Source organism: Electrophorus electricus, chromosome 3 (assembly GCF_013358815.1).
Source record: "Electrophorus electricus isolate fEleEle1 chromosome 3, fEleEle1.pri, whole genome shotgun sequence".
NCBI lineage: Eukaryota > Metazoa > Chordata > Actinopteri > Gymnotiformes > Gymnotidae > Electrophorus > Electrophorus electricus.
In genome coordinates this window covers 12,420,001-12,445,000 of record NC_049537.1, presented here as the reverse complement: position 1 = coordinate 12,445,000, position 25,000 = coordinate 12,420,001, and the positions used below count along the sequence as shown (strand labels likewise).

Below are 25,000 nucleotides of genomic sequence, written 5' to 3'. Positions count from 1 at the left end.
TTCAAAATGTCTGTTTAAATGTTAGCTTACTTTTCTATGAACGGTAGTTTCCAAATGCCCATGAATAAAATGCACACAAGGTTCCCAAGCCACTGGCCAATGTTTGTGGGAAGATATTGGCCTATCGAGTCAGAAACAATGCTGTATATATACACCTGAAAACCCTAACGTGTTATCACACACAGTTGCTTGTAAGTACTGTTGTATCAGATGGATCTTCAAGTTACTCTGCTTTTGTCATATGCATAAAAGTAATTTAAAATGCTATCTTCAGACATCAGAATAAATTTAACATGCTTTGAGTGTGGCACTGATCTTTTCATCCCACTACAAAACCACAAACCTTTCCCATTTTACACACACACACACACACACACATTATTCAGAATTTGGTAAACGTTTTTAATTTGTTAAATAAAAAACTCCCATAAAAAACAAATGCTACTGCTCACAACTTTCAAAGTATTCTCTTTACAAATCAAAAGTAAATATGGGAAAGAAGAGTTTTTCTGAAGAAGAAATACTTTACAAATTGATCATTTTTTTCTAAAAAAGTGTACAAAATAAAATACTAAAACTGTACATATTTACATAAAATTCATTAGTAAAATTGCATAATCATACTCATTATTACTTTAAACCATTTAAATATTCTTGTGCCTGCGTTGATAAGTGGCAGTCGGGTTCAGTCCCAAAGGAGTGGTAGAGTTACGGCTCTAACCGTACATGTAGAATCTGCCACTGATCACAGTATCAGACTCCAACCCCGCAACTTACACACAGATACACTACATACTCTCCTCCCACACATGAACGCACACATACATACAATACATGCCTGTGTGTAGGGAAGGAAATTCTACTCATGAGGTTGCATGATTAATTTTTTTCCTAAAGTGTGAGGTTCCAAAGATTATCACACAAGCAGTGATAGTTAAACCAGTTAATATTTCATTTTGGTCAACGTTTATACGGAACCTTACGCTAGAGCTATCCCAGCACGACGGCTAATAAGGAAGGAAACTAACGGCTAACAGGAGCGTGCAGTAACAATGAGTGGCAGATAGAGGGTGGTATAGGCCCATATTAACTATAACCTCCAAAACACTGGACTTCAGGCATCCAATTTGTGTTCAAGCTGAAAGATGCGTATATGCACAACCACAGCCACACACATGCACATACACACTGCTCAAAATGGAAGGTTAGTAGCAGTGAAATGTTCCTATGTAGTAGTGTTGCCTAGCTGTCTCCAGAACTAGCAACTCACAGCATCAGCACTACAAACGTAACTGGAAGGTATGGGTCAGAACACAGGGAGAATGGGAAGGAGGGGAGTGAGGTAACCGGGGTTTCGGAAAAACAAAGTGTTTTCTGCGGGTCCTCGACAACGCGGCGGCTCAGTGGCGTGCCATGACACTTGGCCCTGAAGCGTTGCCATAGTGACAGTGCTGGTGTTGGCGGGTAAAAGTACAGTAGGATAAGGGCTTCGGTTATGACGTCTTATCTGACCACGCGCCGCCGCTTCCCTCTGGCAGCTTTCGTCGGCCTCGGAAGTGCCGTCTGTGGCGCATAAAAATGGAGCGTCGTTAGAAATAGACCATCACGTACCTGCTACCACCAGACGTGACATCCCCCAGGAGGAAATTCTGACTGCGGTAAAGATTCGTGCATGTGCATGCAGCAGACTGTCTACGAAGGGTGTGTCTGCGCTTACCGTAGCTGACGGTTCCTCTATGATGCTGGCGATATCACCTGGAATCTCTGACCCTCGTTGCAACCTAATGCAACAAGACCAGAGGAATGGTTCAGAAAACACTATTTAATGGTTAGACAATTTTTTTCCTTCAGCTTAGTCACTCACGTTTGCTTTCTCTTTCTACCTCTCCTTGCTCCTGTACGTATTTCTGCAGCCTGTATGGCAAGAAAAGGGATCAAAGTTTTCTGGGCTGACCTTTAAAGTTCTAAATAGGAAGTATTTATGAGCTAAATGTTAAGTAACCAACTGAATTAAATCTTCAGTTTAAATGCATCAATAAAAACAGGTGTGTCATGACAGAGCTGAACATCAAACCTTGAATTTATAATGATTATATCAGATCTAAATTATAAAATCAAGATGCCACTTATTACAACATCTAATTATTACATCCCTTATAAAAATCTACAGTGAGAAGCACACCCCAGCACCCTGCAAATGTAGTGAAACTAAACTTGAAATAAATTTTTAATGTAGTAAAAAGACTCAGGATCCATGAGGGAAAAAAATATGAGGGAAAAAGCAGAACACATTATTTTACGTTTGGGTATTCCAAGCTGCAGGGATGCAGCAAGATGATTATGACTTGAGCCATGAAGCACAGCCGTGAAGGAGGTTTGTTTCTCCACATACACTCACCCTGCCTTGCTCTGGGTCTGTGCTGCATATGGTGTCGACCACTGCGTCATTGTTCACTCTCTCTCTGGGGCTCAGATATCCCTGTGGCTGCCTTTCTTCCTCTTCTTCGACCTCGTCGTCATTGTCTCCTCCCGGCCCTGCTCCCGAGCCTATCCCGTTGCTGTAGACGCACAGCTTGGTCGAGCCGTCAGTCTTGGCCTCCTCCATGAAGGTCAGTTGTAGGGGTCCGTCGGCAGGACAGGCGTCCGCTCTGGCCGGTCTGCTGGGAGGTGGGGTGGAGGGGTTCTCCGTTAGCTTGGGCGTGCCGCGGGCCGGCGACTGGGCGGCCTCCATGCCGAGGCGGGACAGGTCGGGGTTGTGGACGGAGCAGGCTCGGCGTGGGCTGAGGGAGGGCGGGGCGCTGGGCTGCTGTAGGAGGGGCGGGAGCTCCGGGTATGAGAGGGGGGTGGAGTCGGCCACTGCCTCAGAGCCTCGCCCACTGACCTGCAAGAAGGAAGTGTAGATGGTGTCCATGAAGGAAGTGTAAGGGTCCAGGAGCCCCGAGTCTGCCCCCACCGACTCCTCCCTCTGCTGCACAGGTGCCTGAACGTGTCCGGGGTTAAGCAGGCTGTCCTGGGCCAGCTGGGCTGGAGGAAGCTCCTCCTGTGCAGGGGGAGTCCCGTGCAGAGCCAGTGGTTTCTCCTCCATTAGTGCTGGAGCCATAGACAGCTGAAATAGGAGCGTATATAATTACATCACTATATATCATATTTAATAATTAGCATGATTCATAATAGCTAATTATAATTACATAATTACATTTAACCAACACCCGTAAAAATATAGGCCAAATTCTTTCACACAAACTCCTGGCTGTGTAATTTTACTAATGTGACGGGGTGAAATATAATAACTTCTTCCTAAGACCTATAGGATCACTGCAGCTTGTTCAATAATATTGAGTAATATTAATAATCATTAATATTTAACACTAGTGCAGAAGCCCTTTAGTTTGCTCAACCGATGTGTTCATCAGCACTCTAAATATTCACACAGACAGCTTGACAGGTTTGCTTATTAAAACAAACCGCTATTGCAAATAATAGAGACTGTTGAATAAATGTCATGGGAATGAATGGAGCCAGTCATTGAGTTCATTCATATGCATGCTAGTAAGCTAGTTATTACTTGGTGTGTGGGGCATGCCATTTCCACATTTGCATATGTAAACAATTTAAACATCATTCTTCTCATTGAAAGCCAAATGTTAGTTGAATTATTCCAAAATGTAATGTGCTTATCCAGGTTTCTGTTTACTGTTTATCTACATAGGCGCATCATTGCGAATGAAAAAAAAAAAAAAAGTTAAACTGAGAGGCAGCAAAAGGCATCACTTTGTGGGACGACAAGGAGACAGTTTGTTTTGTCTTTGGACTCAACAATGTCAAGGTAATGTTACTGAGGTAAAGTCAGGTCTCAATCGATAACATCTCTGAGGTAACGTCAGGTCTCAATCGCTGCAGAAAGGACACCGCTGTCTCACGGGGATCTCATGGGGATAGTCTGCGTGGGAACACCCTAGTGTTCAGAGTGTGTGTGTCCCTGGTGGTTTACCTGCAAGCAGGTGAGCGGGTTGAGGGTAGCCTGGCTCTGCGGTAGTGGCATGCCCAGAGACGAAGCCTGAGGAAGCAGTAACGGCCCTGCTCCTAGTAAACCGTGGAGACTATTAATGTTACCCAGAGCTGCCAGGTCACCTGCACAAACATATGGAGCAAGGAGCAAGTTTGTGGAATGACATTTTGGAAACCATAATTGAAAAAAAGTCACTGGCTTAAGAGTTCTGGCTTGGTGGCATTCATGCCATATTCTTTTGGTGAATACCCACAGGCTGTTGACAAGAAAAGTGTTTACTTGTCTGTCTGGTAAAGCACAACACACAATTTTCCTTTTTAGTTCATGTAATTCAAATGGAAGTGTATTGTACGAAAGGGTGGAATTGAGCCATCAGTAATTGAAACTGTGGAGGAAGACTACTCACGTGAATGCCTCTGATCCTTTAAAAATAATGGAGGACATCCTTGGTGCTGAGGCCAGCGCTGAATTTCTATTCTCACTCCTGCCTCCCTGCACAATCTGACTGTGCTCACACCCAGACAGCTTTCTATTCATGTTAGCTACCTTAGCTAGCATTCTTCACCAAACTGTCTCATCAGTGCTGGTGAGTCAGAGTGCCTGACTGAAACTCACATACAGTGCCTGTAAAGCAATGCTGGTTCCATATCCACATCTGCCACTCCTCCACCAACTCACATTAAAGGACATTCCAAATATAAAATGCTAACACAACTCTGGTTAGCAAGAAGTATCCAAACTGGTGATGAGAAATGGGAGACAACTGGGACCATGCTAATGTCATGCTGAGAGGTTTGGAGGCTATCCAAACTCCCACAGACAAGACCACATTTCTGGATCCACTGACCTTCGTGGTCCACCTTAACCATGTATCGATCAAAAACAAAGAGCTGCATGTTTCCCTCCCTGTTCTACAGTAACAGGCAGATGACCTGGCCCATTCTTCAGGGAGATGCTATCTTACTGATCTTCATGGACTTGCTTATGAAATCACTGCTGTAACAGACAGAGGTTCCACAGTCCTCCCTGGGGGTGTCTGCCAAAGCTATGACTTCATTACACATGGACCCATTAACCTTCCAAAGGAAACCATGTGAACAGACCAAATGCAGATCACAAGGCACATTATAATGAACAATCTTCATGTGAAGGAGACCACCTGGAAGATTTAGCAAGGTTAACAGGTCACAGCTTTCCTTGCACTCAGAAAGGTGAACATCATTCTGATATTTGACTGCCCCGCTGCAGAAATGCCTTCAGATGCAGTTTCGAAAGTTCTGCATTATCACAAGGCTGACAGAGTCCCGAGGACACGCTCTGCTATCATTTTTGTCCTTATGATACATTGGTCCAGAAAGCCCATCTTACCAACATGGTAGTGTCTGCTTGGCTTTGGCCTCCCAGTGAGCAAGTAAGCTCTCACATGGAATGACTCAATGCTAACGTAACACTATGGAGGCTGTTCCTTGTAAATCGTGGGTAATGGGTCACAGGCAAAACTCAGCGCACTATTTCCACCAACCACTTAGACATGTCAATTTTAAAAGGCATTGCTAGAAATCGCTAGATGATTAGTTGCTGGTAACTGTCTATGTCCCAATGACCAAGTCAGCTTAATGCACAAACAACTTGCTTTAAAAAAACCAAAAACAAAACAAAAACAAAAACATGCAATATGAAGTGGAACTATGCAACAGCTCTGCTACAACAGTTCAAACGTAGAGCATATGAAGGGAAAAGTTTACTTCACATACCCAGTACTCCTGGAGGCAGGAGTGGGGGCAGAAACTGAGGTGTCTGGGTGCTGGTCTTCTCCTGCTCGGTCAGCGAGTCGCACACCTCCTGGCCAGTGACGGGCACCAGAGAGGCACATGACACAGAGGTAGAGACCAGAGCAGGACTGGGAAGGGTCCCCTGCAGCACATACAAACATTTTTGACATGATGCATTACAGAGCCAACCCGCCCCTTCCCCTTCGAAACCACCCAGACACGTCCAGCATGTAGACACGCATCGCGAGTGCTTATGTATGTGCATGCAGGCGAGCATGCAGCCAGCAGACGTGTACCTGAGTGTGAGGCGGAGGGGGTGGAGTGTGGTTGGGGAGCGATTCGGCCTGGGCGAGAGCTGCAGCCAGCAGGGCGGGGTTGAGGGACAGGAAGGCAGGTGGAGGGGGCGGACTGAGCTGGGCAGAGAGCAGAAGGGATTGGCCGTCTGCAGGGGGCACCAGGGCTTGCAGAGCTTCAAGGAGCCCTGGCCCCATCAACACAGAGTCCAGCAGAGCAGGGCTTTTCTCCAGGGACACACCCTCCCCGAATACCTGCTGCTGAGGGGGAAGCTCCAGGTTGAGTCCCGGTAAGGGCAGCACGGCGGCAGGGTTCTGGCCCAGAAGCAAAGATGCCATGAGCAGAGCCTGCAACCCAGGAGGCTTCTCGCACACCTCAAGCCCCGGAGGTGGGGCAGGGGGTGGAGCCAGAGCTGGACCTGGGGCGGGTGGATTCAAAAGGCTAACAAGGTTGAGGGGGAATTCCCCCTGAGCTCCAAGCGAAGAAGGGAGAAGGCCGAGCGGAGAAGCCTGACTGAGGAGGCTGTTTGCCGGGTGCGGCGCTTGGGCGCTTCCTGTTGCAGGAGGCTGACCACCCGCGCAGAGCCCAAGCGGCAGAGAGCCTAAGAAGGGCGGCAGGAGGGAGGGCAGGCCTGCCGTGGAGGAAAGGAGCTGGAGGAGCTGCTCCTGGGTCATGAAGGGGAATGACTCGGCCAGCTGCAAGGCACTCGCGGGGTCAGCCGACGAGCTGTGGAGGTCGGGCGGGGGAGCGGCGGCGGTGGGAGGCGGCAGGGTGAGGCTGGGCTCTGGATTACAGCCAGCTAGTAGCCTAGTGTCCACTTCCTGCTGCTCCTCTGCTATCACAGGACCTGCAGGGAGAGGACATAACGCTGCTCAGTTTAACAGTCGAACGAGGGCTGCTTAATTCTAGTTTAGGTTCCTCCACGGAGTCACAATTCAGTGTGGTTTGCTAGATGCCGCTGTCTGCAATCGGAGAGCTTAAAACCACAAAACTAAACTGTCATCAACAGCGCACTACGCGCACATTCAAATTCAAAGCACATTATAAACTCTTAAGAGAACACACTTACTCTCTGCAGCTTGGCTGTGGTTAGGCTGGTTTGGTTGGTAAATGTGATCAGGTGCTGCTTCGCCTGGTTTGGACCCGCAGCTTTTTTCTGGGGCAGCGGAAGTGGGCAAGCAGGCAGCCGAGGGCAGCTGGCCCAGGGAGCCATGGGAAGGCTCGGCTCCTGCCGTGCTAGCCGTGTGGGGCTGGCTCAGGTTCAGAACGACCGCGCTAACCGTCGTCTTGAGGTTCACCGCGCCTCCGTCCACATCTTCACACATCAGAGCATGCGGCTGAGGGGCAGGTAGCTGAGCGAGAGGCTCCAAGGAGGGCGGCAGGCTCTGGGCCAGAGGCGGCTGCGCATGGGTGCGCCGCCAGGGCTGCCCGTCGTACTGCGGAGCTGGGGGGCAGGGCGGAGAGGGCATTATGGGCGTGGGCAGGCCGGGAGCGGGACTGCTGGGTGCTGCAGACTGGGCAGCACTCTGGGCGCTCTGCATGCTGAGCAGCTGGAGCAGGGCGGAGAGGGGCTGGGCGGAGGAAGCCGGGGTGGAGGAGAGGGGAAGGGAGGCACCGAGAGCCGCCCTCTTGCCTTCCTCCAAGTCCGGATGCCTGGGAACTCCGCCGGGCGTGGAGGCGGTGGGAGGGGTGGCGGGCAGCCGCACGCTCTGGAGATGGTTTTCCAGGCGAGGCACAGGCACGGGCGGGCTGGAGGAGGTGGGGGAGGAGGAGGGAACGGGGAAGACAGGAGCGAGTGTCTCCGCCGTGACCCGGCTCATCTGCGACTCTTTCAGCATGCTAAGCACGGTGGGCGAGCGGCGCTGGCGCTTGCGGCGTAGCGTTTTTTCTGCCAGAGCGGGCGGGGTCATGGGAAGGGAGGGCGAATGGGGGAGCAGAAAGGCGGTCAGAGGCGGGGCCCGGGCAGTGGGCCCGTGGAGGCTGGTGCTTAAAGTGCTGATCAATACCTTTGACTGCTGGTCCTTGTCCAGGCCCGTGAGGGGGATCGTGGCCACCGCCTCGGGGCCCGACTGGCTCTGGCCTTTCTGGCTGGCCAGCTGGGCTTTGGCGGCTGCCGACAGCAGGCTGCTGGCGGGGAAAGAGCTGCTGATGTGCTGCTGGCTCTTCGGCTGGCAGAGGATCTGACCCAACGGGAGCCCAAGCAGGCCTGGGGACGAGCTGGAGCCCAGCGCGCCCACACCTGGTCCATTCCTCCGCTCGCAGGGGCTCGGGTGGGCCGGCGTCGGGTTCTGTGGGCCGTGGGGGCTGCTTTGGTTGCTGAGCACAGTGTGGTGCTGGGCGGAGGTGGCGGTAGAGGCAGTGCTGGCGCTGGGGGCGGGGCCGGCAGTGCTGCACTCTTTGTAGTGCTGCAGAATGCCCTCGAGACGAGCGCGCGGGCTAGCTGGGGGTAAAGGGAGATTGGGCGAGGAGCAGGGCTGTTGCAGAGGAGATTGCGGGGGTTTCACCCCCGGATGGAGGACGGGTCCCGGAGCTCCCTCGGAGAGAGAGGAGTTGGTGGAGGAGTGGCGGGACCGCTGGGGAGGAGAGAAGGAGTCCAGAGCGCGAGAAGGAGAGGAGCAGACAGAGAGAGGCGAGGGAGACTTCACGATCGCTCCCTGCGGATGCCCTGACCTGCCAATCAAAGGTGAGGATGACAAGGAGGGCGAAGAGAATGAGCCTGGCAGGGAGGAGTCTAGCTGGTAAGCATGCGTGTGCCCGTCTAGTCTCGCAGCGCTGGGAGAGGGGGGCTTGTGAGGTGCTCTTTGGAGCACTGTTTGGGGTATGGCAGGTCGGGGGCTCCACTGTTGTTTCCCAAAAGCGGCTATGTTGGGCCCTGGGAGCTGGGGCGAGGGCTTCTTTAAGGGGGGGCTCTGATCTGGAGCCACTGTTGAGGTGGGGTGGGAGACAGATCCATTCTGCAGCAGCGAGAGTGGGGAGGGCAAAGGAAAACTGCTACTGCTGCTGGGTCTCGGCTGGTTTACTCTTGGCTGCGTCGGGTAATTGCTGTGGACTACGTCTCCTCGAGCCATTACGGACCCTCTCTGATCCCTGCCTTCCACTGAGCACAAAACATTCCCCCCCCCCCCCCCCCCACACACACACACACACACACACACACACACACACAGACACACACACACACAGACGACTTAGTCACTGTGGAGGATTTCAGAACAATTAATAGCATATCACAAAAATATATAAACAAAAATTGCTTTAAACAAAACGTTAGCAGTTGACAGCAAGCATATCAGTCACTAATGTACTAAATAATTGAGAAGGCTTGCTCCAAAAACTCACAGCCATAGGACACAGACAGATTTTCTAAAATGGGATTTTCTTCCTTTGTTTTTTTTTTTTAAATAGCCATCCACAAGAAAACACACAAACACGTGGTTAAGTGCTGTCAAGAGCAGGTTGACCAATCAGAAGCCTTGAAACAGTTATTACCTGTAGGCTAACACCAATCATGTGGATTGATAATGGAATGTAGTTGTTCCTCAGCATCACGCTAACATATAGTAACTGTATATTTATGTGTAAGCATGCTACAAGTCCTGTTAGCAATGTTAAACCAGGACTATTTGGCCATGTCTACCACTGCACAACATCACCTCATATAAACAAAGGAGACAACAACTCTTGACATAAGCCAAAAATGCTGTTTTCCCTGTCTACATAACACTGTTAATGGAGCTTCTGAATATCTTCAGCCTGGAAGGAGATTTGCAAAAGGTTGGCTTTCAGTGACAAACTCCATTTGCATGTGGATGAAAGGCCAAAATGCATAGAAAAAGCTTAATTGTAAAACATATCCATGTACGTTTGGATAAGACCTCACTGTATATCAATATGTTGAAGGATTTAGATGTCCCCTCCCATGAGTAAACAAACATTTATTAAAAAAAAAACAAGCAAATGAATAATACATCTTTAAAAATGGCTGAAGTGGCCTCAGCACCCGATTTACCAGTAGACTTTCAGCCCAATCACATTTTTATAATAACTAGTATAGCTGTAACTACTGTGGACTGCAGGGAGCACCGACATGTATACTGTGAGCTGATAAGGTGCAATAGGACTGCTCACCATAAGACGAACTGACATGCAATAGCGCCAGCATACCTGTGCCGTGAGCCGGCAGTGGGAGTTGAGAGGTCTGCATGCTCCGGCACAGCGCTGCCATGGCGACCACTTTCCTGCGATGGTTGCACAGCTTGGTCATGTCCTCTTCCACCTTCCGCGACTCGTGACTCGGAGCATGGACCGCAGCAGCAGGGTCAAAGTTGAACACCTATGCAGACAAAATGAAGCAGATGTCGCACAGCTTCAAAGGGCATGCAGTCACCTGGAACGATCTGGAGCTCATTTCCACAGTGCAGGAACACTTGACCATGCATGTCGGCCGACGACCGAAATATCAACGACTACGAAACTCTTGCTGGTATCAAGCTAATCAAGTAGTACGTAAACCGGACAGAGCATGAAGTTACAGTTAAACGTGCAGGGATCAGTTCAAGCACTGATTTGTACCCATCTGTCTGAGGATAGGGACGCAGCTGAGGTTTTGCCAAGATCAGTTTAGGCACAAACTGTTCAACTAATCCGATGCCTACTGGAAGCCAGCTGGAGCTGCGCTTCTGCTCCAAGCCTTCCGTTAGAACATACCTTTCCTTAAACCTGCACTGCACAGTATTTTTAGTACATTTTCCTGATGCAACACCACTGGTTTAACCCAAGAGCTAATTAGGAAACACTTTTAAACCAGCGGGCAAAACACTATGCAGTGCAATCCTGAGATACCTTTAGTGACATCTGACATCATTACTTCCACTATAATTCATAGATTTAGTACAGTTGTCCCAGTGGATCTGAGTGGAATGGCTTAGACTGCCAACAGAATTACACGCTTGGAGGTGACAACCATTAGACTTGGATTTAGAATGGTGTCTCTCCATAGATGGGAAAACTGATTCTGTTGGTCTGGTTGTACATGTTCAAGTGAAATGTAAATGAAATGGTCATGTCATAGAATGAAAGCTTGTAGAACCATTAGCCATTCTTTCTGTAGGAGTAACATTTGGGGATCTCACCTTATGGAGAACAAGTGGGCATTCCAGTCCGCACTTACATGTGCTGTCTGTCAAAAGATACCCCCTCACCTCCTCCACAGAACACAGGACTGTACCACTTGGGCTGACAGAGGGGGAGAGAAGGCAGAAGCTCAATTTGACAGTTCAGTGACTGTGTTTAAATGTTAGTTTACCAATCCAAGCTCTCAACCTCACACAGCCACTGTAATCACAGCTGCCTTGCAAGCACACTGCTGTACAACAGTAAAAAATAGTTCTCCGCGACAGGTGGGAAAAAAATAAAATAAAAATCAACCCATATTTTTTGAAAGAAAAAAAATGATTCTTCTATTAATCTGTTGAGCGCTGATTATAAATTAGCAAGAGCCTGTTAGCAACTACTAAAGCAGATAATTAGCTCCATATTAAAAGATCAAACGGTGACCATACAAATGTAATTTTCACAGGTATTGCTCTGCGATGCAAAACCTGCTCCCCGCTGCTGCATCTGTATTAGCAATTCCGGATTATTCTACGATTAACTGAATTTATTCAACATACTACTCAAAATAACTATTTTTCCCTATTCACATGATCTCTGGAAGGCATCTTGGAAGAAGCGTAACAAGCATATATGGTCACCTGATGTAAGCCACAGCCCCGTCCTCCACTTTCCTCTGCCAGCCCACAGGGACCTGAGCGGTGAGCGTGGGACCACCATCTTTTTCTCCTGCTGCACTCTCACTGCCCCCCGTCATTTTCGGCTCACACACATCCAGCTCCTGCAGACCCCAACCGCAGTTGGCTCAGAACACCTTCACATGCATATGCAACCTAATATACACCAGCCACTACTTAGCCTGCAAACAGTACTTGGGTTAAAATCAAGTTTGTTAACAGGTGTTTTGTGAACAGCCTTTTGGACTATGCACAAAACACACAGGTATACATACAGTGAAGACACACAGAGTTCTTAATTATTTTCAAGGCTACCACAGTGATAATACCACATGTGCAAGGGTCAAGGATTTCCAATTTAGTGATTCAGTGAGCATATAATGATGCTAATTTAACATTTGTATGAATACTTTGCAGACTAACAGTTCAAATACTATCTATCCATCCCTCTCTCTCCAATACACACACACACACACGTATATGTGTATATATAATGTTCATCATAAAGAATACCAAACATGTTTATATCCAAGTCAAGTGTGGGACCCAAAACCAATGCCAAACTATTAGGCTGTAGGAACAGCACTTCAGTATTCTGCATTCAATTCCTAAAGGTGACTTTTTATGTAGATTAAAAATAATACATTTAGAATCCTGATCCTAGTTCATTAACAGCTGGGATCTGAAGGTTGTCAACTCTGGCTTTAGCACAGGGGCTGCTAATGACACAGTGACTAATCAGTTTGAAATCAAGGGCCAGGGCTGAGTATTAGGAATGTATCCAGTATATTGGTTGTTAAAAGTGCCAAGTTCAACCTAAATTGTTTCAATTCGCTCAACCATTATGTTAAAACTATGGTGGCAAAGAAACTCTTGTCATAACATCATATTGGTAAAGTTCTGAAACTTCATTGAGCACAAAATAAACCAGCAAAGAGTGGTTTACTTTTTACTGTACCTTCTCATCTTTATATAGCCTGGGTCAGCACCATCCATGAAATCCACCCCTGTGAGGACATCTTAAAGAGTGTTACCAGAGCTCAACACAACTGAACACAGATCCCACCAAACAGGCACTCTTGTTTTTATGTATCTCTTGGAACTGGTAATCTGAAATAAAAGGAGTGACAGTACTCTCACTTGACAAATAACAGTTTACAGAATAACCTGCATGTGTTTTATGTGACACTTCTTACCCTTTTAGCACCACATAAAAAGTGAAAGAAGATACCAGTACAAAAGACAAGATTGTTCTTTCAAGGAAATACAAAGGTCTCAAATAAATATCACTTCAGTAGGAGAAAAGTGCTCTTCCTACAGGAAAATACAAGACTGTCAGAGCTTTGAATACATGGAGAGTCTGCTTTCAGGAAGGAGCAAACAGAGAAAACTCCTGAGAAGGTGCACAACTAAATGAAGGTGTGAAATGTGTCTCAGAATTTCCTGTCTGGACACAGTCTCTCCAAATGTGGCAGTGCAAATGACAGGAAACCAAAATGGAAGTAGAAGCAAGTTACTGTACAATTAAAGGAAATGTGTTCGTGTTCAGGGTCTGGCCATTTGTGCGTTCAACACAGTGAAGAAACACATCATGAGAAAATTCAAAGCTAGGGGTTTGGGACAGTTACTAACTTTTATATAAGTAGCTGTGTGTCACCAACTTTCTAATGCTTTAAGATGCTACAAAATGTCCGATTCTGGAATTACAAACTATAGTATGTCGTGATGAAATACACTATGTAAACAAACTTAGTATGTCAAATGAAAGTAACCAAGATAGGAAATACGAGTCAGAATATACGCACAATTGTGGTTCAAAACTATCAAGCTTAAACTGAGCATTTAACGTTCTGTGTAGGCGGTGTAGCTACAATTTGAACATTATAAGCACATATAGGAGGTATATGCAATGTTAAAGTTTTTACGACTTCTTTCGAAAACGTAAGCGATGGTCTTCGTTCTCTCTTGAAGGATAGGGAGCCGATTATTTGGTTTAAAACAGCTATTGCTAGCTAGCGCCACCGTACTACCATTTAGTTAGTTAGCTTAGCCAGCTAGCTTGCTAAGTTACGTTTAACGGGCTATGAATAAACGCTTCGACCAAAATGAAATAGCTGAACAACGCGTGAGGTATGGCAGAGACAAACGAAGCAAAGTAGGACAAGTCATGCACAACACGTTAAATTGTTAAAACTCTGCAGCAAATTCACTCAACTATCTTGTGTTGCACAGATCGTTAGACAGATCGTGCTAGCTGGGTATGTAGCTCGGTCGCTAGCTCCGCTGTCTTAGCCACATACCTCCTCTGTTTACGAAGTTTCCTGCTTCTTAGCCGCGTTGCAGGGCACAGGCAAGAGAGACCAGAGGCGTTTTGACAGACTTTAGCTGGAAGTGCTACTGTTGCGAGTACCGCCGATTGAGCTAAATGGTTTTTAGACACTTTCCACCCTCTTCTTCCTTTGCCCCATTCGTCCGTCCTACCTAAAAACAAAGAGCAATAACGCTAGCTAGCTAGGTTTTATTGCGCCCGTTGCATTGTCGCGAAAATGATCTAAATTTCGACTGGATCTTAGTCGGCCGCAGGAGGTACGATTGCTTTATTTAAATTCCGACTAACGCCATAAGCTTCTTGATCGCGTGAAAACAAGCTAAGGTTTGATTAAGGTTTTACGATGCCCCGTTTCAATTAATCCCTATTTCAAGTTCCTATTTTTGCCTAGGATTCCGTGCCAAAAAAAATCATGGAGTTTCCTTTCAGACATGCGCACTAGCTTCTCTCGGCCTAGGGAATTCCATACCCACAATGCACTCGGGGCTGAGTGAGCGTCTGGACTCGACAGAAGCGGGGGATGAACCAATGTGGAACACGTCCCCTTAAAATAAAATAAAAAAAAAACAAAACACAAACAGCAGTGCTTTAGGGCGGGTACACGGCTTTTGAATGACAAAGACTCATATTATCCTATGCAGTTTAAATGAAACCGCACATATATTCTTTTCTACCTAACCATATTGTGTAATAAATAAAACGGTGTGAAATTTCGACGGTTGTGGTTAAAGCTTTAAAGCTGAAGAACTAAAATCATAGTCTGTTAGGCTATTTAGATTTCTAATTTGGGGCATGTTGGACATGTTGGGGGAGCCCTTCTCTGTGAGTACAAGTGGACCAGAATAAAAGTAAGAATAAAGCCCAGCGTATAGTCATGTTACTTCCACATAATAATACGTGTGTGTGTGTGTGTGTGTGTGTGTGTGTGTATGTATATATATATATATATATATATATATATATATATATATATATATATATATATATATATATATATATATATATATATATATAAGCAAGCCAAACATTCGCAAACATAATTGCAAAATTATAGATTTTTATTTAACTAGAATATTTTAACTAATACATTTCTCCCGAATCGCTGAGACGGCGGGCGAGAAGCAGACGCGCGCAAAAGCGATTCAAATGTAGACACCTCACACGTCCAATAAGGCTGTGTGCAGCATACGCCTTTTTGAGACTTTTTGTTTTTACGTCTCACAGTACGGCGTAACCTGTCTACGGGATACGTTTATGACTTTTTGCTTTTAAGTATTTTTATATGTAAAAAAACAACAACAAAAAAACAAAAAACAAGTTGCTTATACACATACGTATCAGACAATAAACTTCCACGTTTATGGTGAAAAAAACCCCATAAGTCTTCAAAGTTTCCCCATGAGTGACCAGACCACATTTTAAACTAGAGCTCTGTGAAAGTAAACATAACTTTGGGGAATAAAAGCTTAACCTGCCAATAGAATTACACGCTTGGAGGTGATAACCATTAGGCAGCGGGGAGAGAGTGCGCTACTACACAGCAACAGCCACCCATTCGTGACGTGTTAATAGCGTCTACTCGCGAGCGGTGCCCTGCTCCTGGAAACAGTATTTGAGGTTTCTATTCGCTAACCTTGCGCGCATCCCACTTGCGCTGTTGCTAGGCAATACACTGCACGCTTTGCACCATGCATGTTGAAGTACTTAACTCTTGTGTTTGGAATAGTTTCGGAATACTAACGAGATGAGCCTCTGGTGACATCAGTTGGACAGAAGTTACAGGTCACACTTATGTGGTACCGAAGTTACATCCCGTGTGGGCCAGTTAATTTGCAGTGCAGCAAGACTAGTGTATTTACACCTGTTAAGGCTTTAAATTAGCCTACTCCTTTCTTTTAAGTCAGGTGCTCGTACAATTTAAAAACGACATATGGAGCCTGATACGTATGTGTTTTCCGAAGGAGACGGTCCATAAGTTTAAAACATATGCTGCGATAAGTTAAGTTACAATAATTCAGATATCTTCGCATGGGATAAAAGTGACCCCATTCCCGTACACTGGAAAAATAACATCCCCGTCACGCTTCAACCCCTTTATGGCGCATAAAGAGATAGCAAAGATGTTGGATAGGTGTGCCAGGGCAAGAACAACTCTCTTCTGGGGTGGTTCACAATTACATTAAGTTTCAAATGTACAACCATATTAATAGCTGAACATTTCTATTTGGCGGTAAAATGAACATTTTACATATAGTTTACTATTATAAAAACGATACGCCAGTGAATCATTAACGCGAACAGAAGAGGTCGTGTCGATTTCGCCATTATTATACGATAATTCCAATGGGATATATTGACTCGTTCTAATTTTACAACATGAAAGATAGAACGAACCAATACTTCACTTGGATTATCTCACGATACCAACAACGCTAGGGAAAGAAACCTTGCCCAGATCCTCATAACAACGGATATAATATGCGCTGTTATTTATGCGTATTGCGAACGCAAGCAAAAAAAAGATGCATTTTCTTACGTCCTTATAAGGTATATTGTCTGGTTTTCCATTTAATACAAGGCTGTTTAATAAAACATGTTCGGGTTCTGCTAGTCTTATCTTCGACTAGAAACCGGTTGCCAACGATTGCATCATTCCTTTCATGTGACTCCCTTACGCCCCAAATTCGTCCTGGCCGTCTTATGACTGCATCACATCTTTCTGTTCACACAAACTTTTCAGAGCGCGACAACTAGCAGAGTCATCTATGCCCGCCCCTTCCCATTCAGCTCGTCTGTGCATTGGATGTATCTAAGCAAAAGAGATTCATCCTTTATCCAGGATTGGATTGTGCGCACGACCATCCGCAATCTTATCCACTGCACTGGGTTCGGTTGTGGGTGAAGCCCTTCCTCCCGAGTTTGGTTGGCGTTACTGTATATAAATGTCCCCGGGAGTTTCCGAAATTCACACTCGGTGACTTCAACTGAACAATGGTTAACATGAGCTATCACCAATCTCAACAAAAATACACACATACCCCGAATCCACGACAGTTGAGAAGACGACATAATAAAAGAAAAAGGGTAAGTTTATTATTTTCTTCTCGCCGAACGTTTAGCTTTTGTAACTTTTTAGAGGGCTGTTGATAGGGATTTAAAGTCCATCTTTTCCTTTTGGAAAACAAGAATGCGCATGTTTTGGCAACTATCCCACGGCTGTTTTTGGAGCGCAGTTGCTGTTCTCAGCTCTAATTTGACGGGACTTTTTATAGACGATCTCTAATATCTAGTAAGATATTAGATCGATTAATGGATAATTGAACGTCTGGAGAAAAAACATCGACTTTTCGGATTTGCTTCTATTTGCTTTTACAATCAAGTTTGCTTTTAATTTCACAAGTTTTACACCAGTGTTATCGGTCAATTCATTAAATCACTGGTCATTTCAAAAGTTTTTTGTTTTTTTTTTTGTTTTTTTTTAATGATTCAGAAACACCTTTTACCTTTTAAAATAATGGTTTTGTTTGGTACTTATGCAATATCTTATTCTGGACATTTATACATGTTAGAAAACCACTGTAGCTTTTTAAAGCTAGATCTAGATTTGTTTACTTTTATTAAACCACTTTTTTAAACAACTTTTTAGACTGTTTCAGGACATCACGGAGACATGCCACTGGAAGTTGCCTTCTTTTTTCTCCTTTTGTTTCTCGCGTCCTGAAGGCGACTTTGATTCCATGACGTAACGCTAATTGGCTGGTTTTCAGTTTATTTAATCATTGTCCAGATCGGTACCGGGACTCAACAACCAAAGTTTTAGCTAAGTTATAATATTACTTATAACTCTTTAGAGTGAATACGTGTGCAGTTAAACCGGCCATTATTTGAGTATGCTAATTATTCATAATACCTCAAATTACAGACCTTTTATCCAGCGCTGGAGTACACAGTCATTAGCTATAACCTGTAACCTGGACTATATTTCAAAACACTGTAATAAGATATGGCATATTCATTAATCACTGGGCTACTAGTTTTTCAGTGGATTTGTCTTAAGATTGTTCGTGCTTTAAGAGAAATCGTCACGAAAACTACTCGAACTCCACGTCTCAAATACTTAGCGGTCTTATTATAAAATGGACCTTTTAGTCAGAGTATACTTCTGAAAGAGTATAGAAAAATATATACAAACCTAAACCTAAATTACATACCAGTATATCCGAGCGCACTGGCACAGCTGATAGACCGGAGTAGTTGAGATGGGACGAGCTGTTTTTTAAAGACATCGTCTGAGATCTCAGACTTATACAGGGGGCGCCAGCGTGCGTAAAATGCGCCTTTGTTTACAAACCAATGACCTAAATTTTTCTGTATTATTGTTACATTCACCAGTCAGTAAAACTCCCTAATTTATCCAATGGACATTTCCAACATATTTAGCTTCGTTACATTGTGTTCTCTCCCCAAACATTTATTTCGTATTTATTTTATAACTGAAATAATTTTGGATCTGACCACTGGCTATTTCTCTTCAGCTGTTCTGCAAGAAAGCTAGTCTGCACTTCATTAATGCTTTTGTCTGCCGCTGGAGGAATGATTTAACATGTGTTCTCCTAAAATACATTGCTACAACAAACATTAAATGTTCACTTACTTTGGTATAATTTTTCATTCATTCATTATTTTCTAGAATTTCTGGGATAAAATATCACCGACAACCCACAACCATACTTGATTAAGAAGAAACACTTTTAAGGTAAGCATGTTCTGTTGTAGCCTTCTTTTGTTGTTTAACTTTCTTTTTGAACATATTTATAGTATTGGATATCTTAGTAATTATATTTCCCCTTATATGTGGTTTTACTATTCACTGCAACTTTGTATCCATTTTATTCTTGCTGAATTTGCTTGAGATTACAGCAATTATAAGATGTGATTCTTGCATGTGCATGCAGCTCCGTCTGCTTCAGAAAGGTTACTGTTGAACTGCTGTGATTTCTGCAGTAGCTCCCTCTGGCCACTGAGTGTCCTTACAACACTAAAGGTCTTAATCTGTCAATCTCGATCTTGGTGAGGATTGGCCACCACAATTTCGATTTTCTTCCAGTAACCTCTGCAGTTAGTTATACCTGAAACCGTACTCAATGTGAGTCTGTTTTTGGTGGACGTAGAAGGCACCTTCTAGCAAGAGCGTCTGGAGTTTTATCCCCTTTTTTGTTTGCAAATAGTTTATTTATTTATTTATTTTATCTGGGCCAGGTCTGGTGTGCTAGGTGTGGGAGCGTATCGAATCGTGTCTGTGCGTAGTGGCTGATTGGTGAGATGACTGCGGAGTGGCTGTACCCCCCTGGCGTGGGGCCGCTGTGTGGTGCAGAGTTGGAGGCGTGGTATGAGGACCTGCAGGATATACTGGGCTCCGATGCAGGTGGGGCCAAGCACACACGCGCCCCGCCCTGCGCCGAGGTCAGTCACGCCGAACGCACCGTCTGCTGTCTCGGCTCTTCTGCCTCCAATGTTACGCACTTCCTCCTCCTTTCTGTCCTCTGTAATTGCTTTTGTCTAGCTGTTTTTTTTTTGTCGTTTGTAAACATAATTTAATTTTTTCTAATTTTCTTGTCGTTGATTGATGACTTCTTCTAATGCCGTGGTTTGTTTGTCCTCTCCTCCCTCCTGCGCACAGAAGGAGCCGGAGTTCCTGGACGTTTTGGAAAGCTGCTCCCTCACCTGGCTGACGGAAGGGCAGGTGTGGGGGGAGGGGGTGCAGCGTGTGATGGAGGAGCACCCACCGCCACTCCCCAGCCAACCCCCGGCCGCCTGCCTCAGCCCCCCGCTGCAGGAGGAGAGGCGCGGGGCAGGGGAGGCGGGGAGCTCCAGTGGTGGAGACCTGCTGCCCCCGGAGTTCTTCGAGCTCCTGAGCGAAGGAGGAGTGGGTCTGGTGGAGACCGGTGCGGTCATGGTCACGGGCGGCTACCACCACCACCACCACCACCACCCCCCGCACCCCTCACCTGCCTCCCCGGCTGCCAGCGAGGAAGAGCTGCCCACTGTACCGGACTCGTCCTCGTGCTCCTCGTCCTCAGCCTCTCAGTCGCCTTCCCTCAACTGCTCGCCTCCCTCGTCCCCTCCCCTCTCCCCGCCGGCCTCCGCCTCATCACGCCTGGGCAAGCGGAAAAGGGGGAGTACGCTCAGTTCACCTTCCTCGGGGAAGAAGAGCCGCAAGGAACGGGAGCAGGAGAACGAGAGGAAGGTGCAGGAGCTGACCGACCAGAACGAGCGGCTCAAGGCTGAAATTGAGCGGCTCGGGGAGGAGGTCCAGCGGACGCGCCGGGCACTCATTGAGAGGCTCGTCAACACCAGGAAGTGAGGACTGCTGGAATGGGGGAGGGGGGGTGAGATGGAGGACGAGTGAGAGAGAGTGAGAGTGAGTGAGTGGTTGGGGAAAAAAAGCAAGGAATATGTATAAAAAAAGAATGGAGTGGTAACCATGAAATGTACAATTAGAGGGAAGCGAGAGGAAATGACAGGTGGGAACTGGGGGAGAAAGGATTTCAGTAAGAATCTCCCCCAAGAATGGAAAGAAAGAGGGAGAGAGACAGAGTGAGAGAGAGAGAGAGAGAGAGAGAGAGAGAGAAAAAAAGCATGATGAAGTCCGATTTAGCCATAGGAAGAAATATGGACCCTGCATTTGGAGGTAATACTGTAAGAGAAAGTCTCAATAAATGGGAACCTTTTTTATAATGTAATATTCATTTTGCAACACAGACATCTGGCTGTGGGTTTATCATCTCTTCTTAACAAGCACAAAACCCACAACACATTGAACTCATGAGAACTATAGAATATTGTGTAATAGGAGTGTTTATAAAATGGTAATAGACTCCTGGGGTCGGTATAACTGGCAAATACTTAGTACAGCTGAGGCACTGCTCAGCCTCTAAAAAATAAGTGCCGTGTGTTTGTCCGTTTGCCCTCAAGATTTGCGGAAGTGTAAAATGGTTAAGCAAGGATTCTAGGTGCATTTCATCGTGATCCATTTACAGATGTAGTTCAACATTATCCTTTTATCATTGATACTTAAAGGGCTTATATACACATACTATAAACATTATAAAGCCACACATAGTTCACGCATAGATTAATAGCTCAGGACTGTTTTTTAGAGCGTTTGCATTATCTTTTCTTTTTCCCCCTTCTGATGCTCAGCTAAAGCCAAGGCCTCTAAGTGTGTATGTTTGGATGTTTGGAGAAAAAGTAGAAATGTGGTCGGATGTAATAAGCTTTGTTGTAACTGATTTTCTTAAACTTTTTCTTCTTTTTTAATTGTTAATAGAATTAGCTGTATTACAATGTGCAGTAAACTTTGAACCACACTTATTTTTCTATTGTATTTATCTATGTAATCAATCATTACGTATAATCATGTCATACTGTAGCACGTCGTATTGTGTAATAATTAAAATATGCATGCATGATAAATGGCTGTATTTGCATAGTAAACATTTGTTAGTACTTCATTTTGTCTATGCTTATTGTATTGGACAATTTTACTAATAAAATTTGAAACCAAATAAATGTGGTTGGGTTTTTTCTATTTTCTTTTTGGTTAGTAATGGAAAGAATGAAAAACAAAAAATAATCAGATAATAAATGCACACATTTTATTGAATTTAAAAAGGCCGAAACCCGCATTGCGTTTCTACAGCGATGAAGTACTAGAAATATTGGAAATGCTGGTTCTGTGGAAATAACCAGAAGGAACTGACTTACTCCACACGAGGGGTTTTGTTACCGTTTGACAGTGTTTGTATTCTAACAGCCCCCACAGCTCTTTGCTCAGCCGTCTCTGTGAAGGTTGGCCATGCCTTCCTGGGCAACACCGATCCCAATTTTAACAAAATGTCCCTGAACTGTGTACCTCCTCCTGTAGGCCCAGCAGTACGGACTCCTCACGTCCCCTGGCTGTTCCTTCATTTCTTCTTTCCTTTCTGAGGAGAGGGCTCAGGGTTCTTGCCTTCAGTCAGAGCGAGCTCCTTCTTCAGCTCCAGGAGTTTATTGACTTCCACCGTGATCACGCTCTTGTCGGCCTTCTGAGCCTTCAGAGCACGCACTTTATCACCCTACATACATGAACGCAGCACGTAAATGTACTTTTCTCCAAACACGCATGAATGTGCGTGTACACATGCGCATGGATGTGCACGCACACACACAGCACATAAATGTACATTTCTCCAAACAAACATGAATGTGTGTACGTGCACACACACACACACACACACACACACACACACACACACACACACACACACACACACACACACACACACACACAAAATTATTTGTGGACAGCTTTCTAATAACTGTTAATCAAGTCTATTATTAAGAGGAAATCGGGTGCAGTCAATAATCCAAGTATGTAATCGCACCTTTGTTATTTGTTACATGGTTATTGAATATAAAGCATATAAGGCAATTGTTCTAAACTGTTATGCCTGATTTGCAAAACCTCAAAAATCACTGGTGTGTTTCTCAATACATGCGCGCATGTTGTGACCTGTTCTGACACTGCAGCGGCCAGCTGTGTGGCTCTCTGCGGATCCGCTGCGCTCACACTGGCGTTAGTGGCGGGCTCCGCGGTGGCTGTAGCCTTGGGCGCTGTGGAGCTTGCCGTGCCGATGGGAACCTGACCAGGGAGCACAGTCTCGTTAGACCTTAAAACATCACCACCTGCAACACGCTTCTTCAGACAGATAAAGGCAAAGCTTAAATTATATATATAAAAAAATTTAAATAACACAAACCACACAGACACACACATAAAACTGAAAAGGGAAATACCAGAAACATGCACACATATGTACATCAGAAATGAGAATTTAGATAAACTGCTTGTTAGATCATTTTCAAACAAAATCCTCATACACAAGCGTGTTAGTAAACATTAGCACTAATCAGGACTGTCTGGCCTTTTCCCATGCTACCGAAGAGGCCAGACTGACTACACACTTCGTTTAGGATCCATGCTTTAAATGAACTTTTTTAACTCCTCCAGCATGGCCAGAGGCAAACTGTCTTCCAAGTTGGGAAGGGGGAAAAAAAAAGAACAATATTAAGGCAACGCTGTAACTGGCTGGGCTTTGATCACAGCACTCCCGTGCTCTGTGGCCACCCGACCAATTTCACATGCCGCGCGCGAGTGGAATTTGCGGCACAGGAGACAAAAAGCACGCCACAGTCGCACTCAGATCTACCTCTCCTGCATGGGTCGCCTCCTCTGGCTGAAAAGAGGGTTCAAGTGAGAGAAGAGAAGGGAAGGAGTATATTTAAGGCCCACACAAGAACTGCAACCGCAGCACCGTGGACGACCCAGGACGAGAGGTTAACGGAGAATAACGGCAAGATAAATATTGTGTGTACAAGTGCTTTGTAATTGGGGGGGGGTTCTTCGTTTCTGAAGGCGCTAAACTGGTGCCATGACACTCGACTTGGGCTTAAAATATCTTGTCCTGTCTCCCACTTAAAATATAGATAACTAAAAAATGTTGCAACAGGTGTGATTGGAGCTTGCTATTCCACTCTGCAATGATGTAATGTCCAGACACCTCGTCCTGCTTGAGCACTCATCACCATATTATGTCTCTTCATCAAACCATTTCTTTTGTTAATTTTTTTCTTATTTGACCATGACTTGAAAGAAAATCTGCATTTTTCTGTGACTTTCGAATCAGGTGCATAGGTGAGTTTTTCCAGACCTGTTGTCCTCCAAACCTCTTCCTCAGAGCCTCAATCTGCTCAGACCCAAGTTTCTGGAACAAGGGACTGACCTGGAAGGAGAAAGCAATCAGACTGGAGGGGAACAAAACCAAACAGTCAAAAAAAAAAAAATCAAGGCAATTTGAGTTTGATCCCTAGTGAGCTAGCGTTGAAACTTGAATTAGAAACTGCTACACTTAACACAGTAGTTACATGTTTATTACATAATCGTTACCGTGCCAATGCGGTGACCGGTGGAGAGACTGCGGAGGAAACACCCGTCAGCGGCCAGCATCGCACTACCGCAGCATGCGGGAGCCTGCAGTTGGGCGCGGATGGTCACGCTGACCGTGGGCATGTACGGCTCCAGCAGGACCGACAGGAGGCAAGCCATGTTCACCGACACGGCAGTCACTGTGCCAGCACGCTGCCTAGAGACCACGCACACAGGCACGCACGCGTGCACACACACAAGGTGGGGGTCAAACAGTACGCACATCACAGTTGTCTCACGCTCAAAAGTGAAATAAGTAAAAAAAAAAACAACAAAAAAAAACAAAAAACAAAAAAACCCCCACTCATTTATTACCTTTTTAAAAACAACATTAATATGGGTGTCCAAAAATTTTAGTTCAATTTTATGTATAATATTTCCCCAAAGTACCATGACCCATTCACTGCCTAAAGTGGCCCCGACTGTAGTCCCACAAGACAGTGGATCACATTTACTTGCCTGTCATTGTCTCCTCCTTTGATCTTTTTCCAAGGTTCGTTAACCTGGATATACTGGTTGCCATGGCGAGAGATGTTGAGAATGCACTTTAGGGCATCACGGATCCTGGCAACAACCAATAAGAAATGAGCAGACAGATATTTATGGTGCAGATTATGAAATACACTTAAAAATCTGTTGTCATATTTCTAATCTCTCTCTCAGGCATTTATTTTTCATATTTGACCTTCAACTCTATAGGTAAAAATGTAATATGTGCAATGTACCACAAGGTGTATATTCTTAAATAGAATACTTTTCTACCGCTTTTTTCTTTCTTTA

The 25,000-nt window shown here is 45.3% G+C and overlaps 4 protein-coding genes across 13 annotated transcripts in view; 2 read left to right on the top strand and 2 right to left on the bottom strand.

Moving 5' to 3' along the window:
* dctn2 (dynactin 2 (p50)) overlaps nucleotides 1-302 on the top strand; it is an 18,719-nt gene extending 18,417 nt beyond the window's left edge. For all 4 annotated transcript variants that reach the window (XM_035523989.1, XM_035523988.1, XM_035523987.1 and 1 more), the window contains one exon: nucleotides 1-302. This exon is cut by the window's left edge and continues 469 nt beyond it. The gene's annotated coding sequence lies outside the window, so the exon portion shown is untranslated.
* Nucleotides 303-382: 80 nt separating this feature from the next.
* On the bottom strand, nucleotides 383-14,644 carry mbd6 (methyl-CpG binding domain protein 6). Of its 3 annotated transcripts, XM_035523984.1 has the most exons (14): nucleotides 14,165-14,644; nucleotides 13,061-13,178; nucleotides 12,823-12,974; nucleotides 11,829-11,968; nucleotides 11,208-11,310; nucleotides 10,240-10,408; nucleotides 7,145-9,172; nucleotides 6,078-6,922; nucleotides 5,764-5,923; nucleotides 3,992-4,131; nucleotides 2,399-3,106; nucleotides 1,865-1,914; nucleotides 1,718-1,781; nucleotides 383-1,563 (listed from the first exon to the last, which is right to left on the bottom strand). In XM_035523984.1, exons 4-14 carry the CDS (start codon nucleotides 11,942-11,944, stop codon nucleotides 1,504-1,506), a joined length of 4,443 nt encoding a protein of 1,480 aa, XP_035379877.1. In that variant the 5' UTR covers nucleotides 11,945-11,968; nucleotides 12,823-12,974; nucleotides 13,061-13,178; nucleotides 14,165-14,644; the 3' UTR covers nucleotides 383-1,503. The 3 variants fall into 3 exon arrangements, with proteins under 3 accessions (XP_035379877.1, XP_035379876.1, XP_035379878.1); XM_035523983.1 differs by lacking the exon at nucleotides 13,061-13,178; XM_035523985.1 differs by lacking the exons at nucleotides 1,865-1,914; nucleotides 13,061-13,178.
* Nucleotides 14,645-17,166: 2,522 nt separating this feature from the next.
* ddit3 (DNA-damage-inducible transcript 3) lies at nucleotides 17,167-21,761 on the top strand. 4 transcript variants are annotated; one of them, XM_035524735.1, is made up of 4 exons: nucleotides 17,167-17,277; nucleotides 18,884-18,949; nucleotides 19,453-19,656; nucleotides 19,877-21,761. In XM_035524735.1, the coding sequence occupies exons 3-4, from the start codon at nucleotides 19,516-19,518 to the stop codon at nucleotides 20,555-20,557; spliced, it is 822 nt and encodes a 273-aa protein (XP_035380628.1). In that variant the 5' UTR covers nucleotides 17,167-17,277; nucleotides 18,884-18,949; nucleotides 19,453-19,515; the 3' UTR covers nucleotides 20,558-21,761. The 4 variants fall into 4 exon arrangements, with proteins under 4 accessions (XP_035380628.1, XP_026866764.2, XP_035380629.1 ...); XM_027010963.2 differs by having other exon boundaries at nucleotides 19,874-21,761; XM_035524736.1 differs by lacking the exons at nucleotides 17,167-17,277; nucleotides 18,884-18,949 and having other exon boundaries at nucleotides 19,536-19,618; nucleotides 19,874-21,761.
* Nucleotides 21,762-21,829: 68 nt separating this feature from the next.
* Nucleotides 21,830-25,000, bottom strand: part of mars1 (methionyl-tRNA synthetase 1) — an 11,038-nt gene continuing 7,867 nt past the window's right edge. Inside the window, exons 17-22 of one of the 2 annotated variants that reach the window (XM_035524738.1) lie at nucleotides 24,680-24,784; nucleotides 24,182-24,377; nucleotides 23,946-24,017; nucleotides 23,445-23,471; nucleotides 22,748-22,876; nucleotides 21,830-22,310 (exon numbers count right to left, since the gene is read on the bottom strand). In XM_035524738.1, coding sequence (XP_035380631.1) covers nucleotides 22,161-22,310; nucleotides 22,748-22,876; nucleotides 23,445-23,471; nucleotides 23,946-24,017; nucleotides 24,182-24,377; nucleotides 24,680-24,784 — 679 coding nt within the window. In that variant the 3' untranslated portion in view covers nucleotides 21,830-22,160. The remainder of the gene's footprint in view (nucleotides 22,311-22,747; nucleotides 22,877-23,444; nucleotides 23,472-23,945; nucleotides 24,018-24,181; nucleotides 24,378-24,679; nucleotides 24,785-25,000) is intronic. The other variant, XM_035524739.1, reaches the window with a different exon arrangement.